Source organism: Megalobrama amblycephala, linkage group LG19, assembly GCF_018812025.1.
Source record: "Megalobrama amblycephala isolate DHTTF-2021 linkage group LG19, ASM1881202v1, whole genome shotgun sequence".
Lineage (NCBI taxonomy): Eukaryota > Metazoa > Chordata > Actinopteri > Cypriniformes > Xenocyprididae > Megalobrama > Megalobrama amblycephala.
In genome coordinates this window covers 2,335,628-2,344,555 of record NC_063062.1, presented here as the reverse complement: position 1 = coordinate 2,344,555, position 8,928 = coordinate 2,335,628, and the positions used below count along the sequence as shown (strand labels likewise).

The 8,928-nt window shown below is 39.7% G+C and overlaps 1 protein-coding gene across 1 annotated transcript in view; it reads right to left on the bottom strand.

Moving 5' to 3' along the window:
* Window positions 1-498: 498 nt before the first annotated feature.
* fbn1 (fibrillin 1) overlaps window positions 499-8,928 on the bottom strand; it is an 83,902-nt gene continuing 75,472 nt past the window's right edge. The window contains exons 58-66 of the mRNA XM_048167952.1: window positions 6,806-7,012; window positions 5,493-5,618; window positions 5,297-5,419; window positions 4,951-5,067; window positions 4,025-4,153; window positions 3,810-3,929; window positions 2,382-2,613; window positions 2,094-2,262; window positions 499-1,221 (exon numbers count right to left, since the gene is read on the bottom strand). Of these exons, the coding sequence (XP_048023909.1) occupies window positions 844-1,221; window positions 2,094-2,262; window positions 2,382-2,613; window positions 3,810-3,929; window positions 4,025-4,153; window positions 4,951-5,067; window positions 5,297-5,419; window positions 5,493-5,618; window positions 6,806-7,012 (1,601 nt within the window). The 3' untranslated portion in view covers window positions 499-843. The remainder of the gene's footprint in view (window positions 1,222-2,093; window positions 2,263-2,381; window positions 2,614-3,809; window positions 3,930-4,024; window positions 4,154-4,950; window positions 5,068-5,296; window positions 5,420-5,492; window positions 5,619-6,805; window positions 7,013-8,928) is intronic.

Here is an 8,928-nt window from a genome sequence, read left to right as displayed (position 1 = left end):
AATTCTAGCATTAATTAGATCTCAAACAGATTCATTTAAAGAAGTTATTACACCTGCGTGACGTCATTCACCAACGTGGTTGAACGACAATACGGTTTCAGGAAACAGCCGTGACTAGCTAGTTGATTTATTACGCATCGTACTACGGTAGTTCAGCAGCGAGTTACATCGTTGTTTGGGAAACGCACCCCTGTTTAGCTCCGCCTTCTGAAAAGCACAATGTGCTCTGATTGGTCGGCTGGAGCAGTGTGTTGTGATTGGTGTTTGGGAAATGTCCCGCCCCTAACCATAACCGCCAGTTTCAACACGCTACTAACTAACTCAACCAGGCCCCGCCCCTTTATTCTGCGCATTAATTATTTGAATGAGGAATATTGTGAAGAAAACTCAAGATGGAGTTCAGAAACACTGACACTGATATAGAGAAGAACTCCCACTTTTTCATGCTCAAAAGGAAGATGAAGATGAAATAAGTTTATTTTTCGGACTCCATTGGCAGATATTTTTTGTTGTTTTAAGCAACAGCTCACTTAAGTTTGATCATTTTTCAGTCATTTTGCTTCTAAAGTATCTTGATTTAAGAATATTTAGATATTTGTTCTGGAAAACAAGACAAAAACACGGATTAGGAAGTAGTTTTCTGCAGTGCAGCAGCAGTAAGATGCGATAGACTGAGCGGGAGCGGCGAGAGAGAGAGAGCGAGGCTCTTCGGCACGCGTGCGGCTCGCGTCCGTTCCTCCACAGCTGCTATATTCGATGCGAGCGTATGATGGAGAGGAAGCGCGCGGGTGCGATAGGTGCTGGTCTTTGGCCGTAGCTGCGGCAGTCTGTCTGTTTGGTGAATCAGTGCAGGACGATCTGTACTCGCATGAGCAGAGCGTCTCCCAGCTGCCCGCTGAGGTAGTCCGTGTCCGGCTGCTCTTCCGCCGGTTCTTTTCTACCGGACAGGGGCATGCTGCGGATTTGTAAATAATACGCCCCCGGCTGGAGAGCTTTCTTCTTGGATATATGCAGGTAGCTGACGCCGTCCTTCTGGTTCATCCTGAACAGGCCATCGTCGTTGCCGTAGTCGATGGTGTAGCGCACGTGGTTGGTGAGCGTCGACAGCGCCGGGACGAAGTCGATGATGTGGTCTTTGCTCTTTAACGAGCTGATGTTCAGATGCAGCTGGAGTGTGTCGTCCACGTCCACACTGGCCAGACTGACCAAGTCCAGATCATTCTGGAGAAATACACACACCGTTAGACTAATAATTCGCACATATTCAGACACGAAGACTGACTGTATGATCATGTGATTTCATTTGAATTAGGCTACATCAGAGTAGCCTATTTCTTTTCATTTTTAATTATTTCGTTTTTGTTAAAGTAGATACTTCAAGCTTTCTCAGATTTTTTTCTCATGTCTGCTTCATTTAGCCTAAGCCAGCGATCGCGCCGGCGCCTCCACATCAGGATTAAATTGCCTACTATATTTGCTTCTTATTTATTAAATCCAGGCAATTGGTTGATGAAACATAAATTAAAATTAAGATACAATTTTTACAAAATGAAATTCACTTTAAAGAAAGGCTTTCTACAAAATCAATCTGGTCAAAATCATGTCTGACCCACTCCATGACTCCCGATATATTGCGCATCTTACGATGCATCTAACTCATGCTGTTCACTTTTAATAATCAAATAAATGAATTTAAAACATAACATAGGACTATTTAAACATAAATATGAAACTGCGTTTACTTTAATGGCTACCAACACGTATAGTAGCCTACAGTACAGATACATTTCATGTTGTAAGCAAGAGCGGATCATGAGTCACGAGTCGGATCAAGAATGATTTATTTTTAAACTTATATTTAATATTAGGGGCATCCAAGTTATTTGACATTTTATTTTTTTTATTTTTTTTTTTAAGTAACGCAATAGTTACTTTCCCTGGTAATTAGTTACTTTTATGTAACTCAGTTACTAACTCTTTTTTTTGTGATAAGTAACTAGTAACTATAACTACTTTTTTAAAGTAATGTGCCCAAAACTGGAGTTTACTGATGTCAGTCACATATGATGAGCTCATTAAACATCTGTGATTACCTGAAGCTCCTCAGTTGCATTGACGTCTCTGCGTTTGCGGCCCTTCTTTGGATAGCCGTTGATCTTACACTCGTAACAGGCCTCGGGAGAGAGCGAGTTCTCGTCTGTGTCAGCGGAGGGAGTCAGAGGAGAGCCGCCGGCCGACAGACCCGCTCCAGAGAGACAGTGACTGAAACACACATATGTCATATTTCCACATGAGGGATCCAGAAACACACAACAGAGTTCATCAGAAATGTGTGTGTGTGTGTGTGTGTGTGTGTGTGTGTGTGTGTGTGTGAGTCTGACCCCTGTCCTGCTCTCAGGTATCCAGGTGGACAGCCGCACACGTAACCTCCGTCCGTGTTGGAGCAGCCGTATGTGCAGGGGTTCTGCGATGAGCTGCACTCGTTGACGTCCTGACAGCCGCCTATCATTTGCTCGAAGGCGAAGCCTGTCGGACACAGGCAGCGGAAACTGCCCAGCGTGTTGTGACACGAGGCGCCGCCGCATATCTGACTGTTCTGGCACTCGTTCTCATCTGGACACACAGACACACACAGGGGTGAAAGGTCAGGTCGGTTCCCACAGCGCAGCTCCGCTGACCTACATTCACTTTCACAATCTCTCAGCGTGCAGACGGACAGTCTGTGGGAGCGCGAGGACCAGCTGGATTTCAAGCGAAAGGTGACTGACCAACAGACCACAGAGAGACAGACTGGGACAATATTCATTTATCAGTTTAAGTTTTGTTCATGCACTGAACACAGTCAAAATGCGCCATTGGAGAAGTGCTAATTAAACGTCACTCTTAGAGAAACCGAAAACTGTGGTTTCGGTGAAACATTTTCGCCACTAATCCAGATTAATCATTCAGAATTTAATTGAATCACAAGTTTGTGAATAGAAATATCGAACCCTAAGAGACTGACAGACAGACAAACAAATGAATAGACAGAAAAATGGACAGACAAACAGACAGACAGACGGACAGACAGACAAACAAACGGACAGACAGACAGACAGACAGACAAACGGACAGACAGACGGACAGACAGACAAACAAACGGACAGACAGACAGACAGACAGACAAACGGACAGACAGACAGACAGACAGACAGACAAACGGACAGACAGACAGACAGACAGTCAGACAGACAGACAAACGGACGGACAGACAGACAGACAAACGGACAGACAGACAGACAGACAGTCAGACAGACAGACAAACAAACGGACAGACAGACAGACAAACAGACAGACAGACAAGCAGACAGACAGACAGACAAACAAACAGACAGACAGACAGACAAACGGACAGACAAGCAGACAGACAGACAGACAAACAAACAGACAAGCAGACAGACAGACAGACAAACAAACGGACAGACAGACAGACAAACAAATGGACAGACAGACAGACAAACAAACGGACAGACAGACAAACAAACAGACAAACAAACAAACAAACGGACAGACAGACAAACAAACAAATGGACAGACAGACAGACAAACGGACAGACAGACAGACAAACAAACGGACAGACAGACAGACAAACAAACGGACAGACAGACAGACAGACAAACGGACAGACAAACGGACAGACAGACAGACAGACAGACAGACAGACAGACAGACAGACAAACGGACAGACAGACAGACAAGCAGACAGACAGACAGACAGACAAACGGACAGACAGTCAGACAGACAGACAGACAGTTTAATGTGTCTCACCGACGCACTGGTTCCACTGGTAGTGCTGCAGGTATCCCTGCGGACAGCTGCATCTGTAGCCGCCCACCAGGTTCTGACAGCCGTGCTGACAGCGATGGTTCCCGACACACTCGTCCATGTCTGACAAACACACACGCACACACACTGTATTAATGGATATTTTCATAGACACAGTGCTGTGTTTGTGTCTCTTTGTGGTGTGTGAGTGTGTGTACCTTCACAGTGCTGTCCGTTGGGGTCGAGGGAAAATCCTCTCTGACACTCACAGTTGAAGCTGCCGGGGCTGTTCTGACACACTCCGTTCGGACCGCAGAGACCCGGTTCGCTGGCACATTCGTTATTATCTGTCACACACACACACGCACACAGTTAACTCTAGTCTCTCTAGTCACTCTAATTCATAGGTCGCGGTGTCAGGACAGGAAAGGGAAGGGCTCGAGGACATAGTCAAGGGTTTATGTTTTACAGCTGTTTACCTCAGCTAATGGATCACATCTAAACACCAGCTGCTGTAACCACAGCAACAGAGGCGGTACATCCCAAAACAACAGACAAGCTGGGTCACCGTGACACCAAACGACACGGCAGACGTGACATTACATCCTCAACATCTGCTCATGTAAACGAGACTAAAGCGAGGCGAGTGTGTGCAGTACCAGGGTGTGATCTGTGACATCATCAACTAAAGTTAATTGTGAAGTGTTTCTCCTCTGTAAACGTCTATTTAGTGTACTAGTCTAAATATACATGACCATATGGTTACACAGCAAAATCCCCAGAGTTAAATCAACTCTGCTCAGAGTGCATATGGTCCCTCTCTAAATAGTGTTAAAATAACACTGAAGCAGAGTTAAATTTAATGAGATAATTAAGCAATTAATAAGACTGTGACTGAAGCCAGTTGTAGTTCTTGTGTTTTTTATTTCTTCAGTGATTCTGCTTGTTAACAGCAGGTGTTCATCACTAATGTGCAATCATTACTTAATTAATTGCTTAATTATCTCATTAAATTTAACTCTGCTTCAGTGTTATTTTAACATTATTTAGAGAGGGACCATATGTACTCTGAGCAGAGTTGATTTAACTGTGGGGATTTTGCTGTGTAGTAGCATTATATAATCTGCATTCAGTCTGCTCTCACCGATGCAGGCCGTGTGGTGTTGTGTGAATCCTGCCGGGCATTTGCAGGTGAATCCTCCGATGGTGTTGACACACAGGAACTGACAGTTGTGTTGTTTGGTGGCGCATTCGTCCAGATCTGAGAGAGAGACAGAGTTAAATCAACACACACACACATGCTCTGTCCCGCCAGTGAACCTGAGATCTGAGACTGCAGGCGTGACGCTGCACCGGCGTAAATAATGAGCCGTGTGTCATTAATGCAAAGTGTGTGTTTAATCAGGCTTGTGTTTAGCTCTTATCTGGGGCAGGAGGAAGTGAGATTTAGTCTAGACTCACTAACCGCTCCGTCTGTGTGTGTGTTTTACCTCGGCAGCTCTTGGCGTCGTCCTGAAGCACGTATCCGCGTGGGCAGGAGCACAGGTACCCGCCCTCCGTGTTCTTACAGATGAAGTTACAGGGTTTAGGAGCCTGAACACACTCGTCCACATCTACACATAAACAGCGGAAGTCTGTGAGACGAGCTCAATAATCCAGTCAAACATCTGCGTGTGCGAGACTCACCCACGCACTGTGTGCCCCTGATGTCAGTGGTGTATCCTGGTTTACAGATGCAGCTGAAGGAGCCCAGTGTGTTCAAACACTGACCGTTCTTACACAGATTCCCCATCACCTTACACTCGTCAATATCTGCACAACACACACATTCATACACACACAGATCAGACAGATATCCTAGAGGCCTGCACCATTTGAGGGAAAAAAATGAACTGCAATTTTTATGATAGCAAAATTTGCTGTGCTTGTTTGTAGGGCTGCACATTTTGGCCAACTTTATTGTCATTACAAAGTGATATGGCTATAAAATAATAACAATAACAATATTTGACATCACCAGAATGCTTCCTCAGCGACTGCTAATGTAAACGAGTCCGAGACTTTTTTTTATACCAGGGTTATTATCGTTAATTTAAAACATCCATAAAAAATACCTTAAATAAATGATATTAAAATATTAAAATAAATGATATAAATATTAAAATACTTGAAAATATTTAAAAAACTCTTATTTTACTTCAGCTTCAACTGCTTGCATTTAGTTTAACTTGGACTAATAAAATAACTTAAAAGAACTAAAATAATGTTTTTATGTTTTGCTAAAATAACATTTTATAATTATATGTCAATATGGCTATAAATAACAGCAATAATAATTATTATTAATATTATTATCACTAAATAAAAATATAAAAAATGCTAAAAAAAAATTAAGAAATAATACTAGTGATATTTCACAGTAAAAAAAAAGTATTTAAGAAAAATATAATAATAATAACTGTTAAATTACAATATTTATATAACGTTAAACCATCACGGAAAACCACCAGGAGCCCTTAAAGGGTTAGTTCACCCAGTAATGAAGTTTATGTCATTAATTACTCACACAAAAAGTATTCTCGCCGCTTCATAACATTAAGGTTGAACCACTGTAGTCACTTTGACTATTTTAATGATGTTTTTACAAATTCCTGGACCTTGAATGATGGTAATTACATTGAGATAAAAAAACTCTTGGATTTCATCAAAAATATCTTAATTTGTGTTCTAAAGATGAACGACAAGAAGGTGAGTAATTAATGACAGAAATTAATTGGGTGAATTAACTCTTTAAAGCATCTCTTTTGTTCAAAACTGCTTCTCATTACAAGTATGGGAAGTTGGTGGATATTATGTTTCCATATGCAAATTTAAGCGATGGAGTTCATGTACTGTGAACCGAGACACTGTGAGACACTGAAAACACTGGATCGTAAGCTGCTCCGTGTGTATACACAAAAACAAACACATTTAATGAACACAGTCAGTGTGTGTGTTACCCTGGTTGTCGGTGGTGTAGCCGGGTCCGTGCGGGCACATCTTCTTGTATTGGGTGGTGCCGGGCAGCGGGCAGAGCTCACAGTTGGGCCCCCAGCCGCGACCCCCGTCACAGCAGCACTCGGACTTCCTGACGCTGACCCGACTGCTGGAACTCATTTGACACATGGTCTGGAGAACCTCCAGGAAGCAAAAGCCCTGACGGTTATCTGACACACACACACAGCATCTGTTATTGGCAAAGCATACCCCATCACAAATATACAGGAGGATGCTTAACCAGGTTAACCAGCAAGACATCTTTGGTCAAACAGCTTCAACCACCTACGTTTTGCTGACTTAGGGCCCATTTACACCAAGAACGATAATAATAACGATAACTATAAAGTTCTAATAATCATTTTAATTCTTTGAGAATAGCAAAGTCCACATCACTATAACAATAACAACTATAACGATAACGGAACAGAGGAACGATATCATTGGATTCACTTTAATAACTTTTTTTTTCCCAGCTGATGAATGATAAAAACATTGACAGACAATCAGAATGCATCCAACGACAAAACTTAGAATATTGTCCACTGGAGTGGACGCTAATATCGATATTACTATAGTTATCGCTGTATTTACTGTTATAGTTACCACTATAGTTATGCTTATAGTTATCATTATACTTATTGCGACAGTTACTCTTATTGTTATCATTATATTTATTTATATTATATTTATAGTTATCACTATCTTTATGGTTATAGTTTCATCGTTATAGTTTTAGTTACTACAATAGTTATCGTCATAGTTGTTATCGCTATTGTTATTGTTGTAGATCTTGTTATAGTTATCATAGCAATCATAGTTATCGCAATAGTTATTATTACAGTTACCGCTATAGTTATTTTTATCGGTATAATTATCATTATAGTTTTCGTTATAGTTATGATAGTCATTATTATAGTTAACGCTACAGTTATTGGCATAACTATTGCTATATTTATAATAATAGTTATCACTGTAGTTATAGTCATTAGTTATCGTTATAGTTATAATTGTAATTCTCGTTATAGTTATTGCTACATTTATCGTTATAGTTATAATTGTCATTATCATAGTTATCGTTATAGATATTGCTATAGTTATCGCCATAGCTATCACTGTATTTATCAGTATAGTTATCGCTGTAATGTCATTAGTTATCATAGTTATCGTTATAATTATCACTGTAGTTATTATCGTTATCGTTATACTTATCTCTATATTTATTGTTATACATATCATTGTCATTATCATAGTTATCGTTAGTTATTGTTATAGTTATCACTATATTTATCATTATAGTTCTCATTGTCGTTATAATAGTTATTGTTATAGTTACTGTTATAGTTATCACAATATTTATCACTATAGTTCTTATTGTCGTTATCATAGTTATCGTTATAGTTATTGTTATAGTTATCACTATATTTCTCATTGTCGTTATCATAGTTATAGTTATCGCTATAGTTATTGCCATAGCTATCACTGTTTATCAGTATAGATATCGCTGTAGTTATTCGCTGTAGTTATAGACATTAGATATCGTTATTATTATCACTATAGTTATTATAGTTATCGTTATAGTTCTCATTGTCGTTATCATAGTTATCATTATAGTTATTGCAATAGTTATTGCCATAGCTATCACTGTTTATCAATATAGTTATCGATGTAGTTAATGTCATTAGTTATCGTTATAATTATCACAATAGTTATTATAGTTATCTTTATAGGTTATTGTTATAGATTATTGTTATTGCCATAGCTATCACTGTTTATCAGTATAATTGTGTCTGTAGTTATAGTCATTAGTTATCGTTATATTTATCACTATAGTTATTACAGTTATCGTTAGACTTAATGTTATAATCCTTTTTGTCATTATCAAAAGTTATCGTTATAGATATTGTTATAGTATCACTATATTTATCATTATAGTTCTCATTGTCGTTCTCATAGTATTCGTTATAGTTATCATTATAGCTATCGTTACATTTATCATTATAGTTATCGCTATATTTATCGCCATAGCTATCACTGTTTGTCATAATAGTTTTCGCTGTAGTTTAGTCATTAGTTATCGTTATTA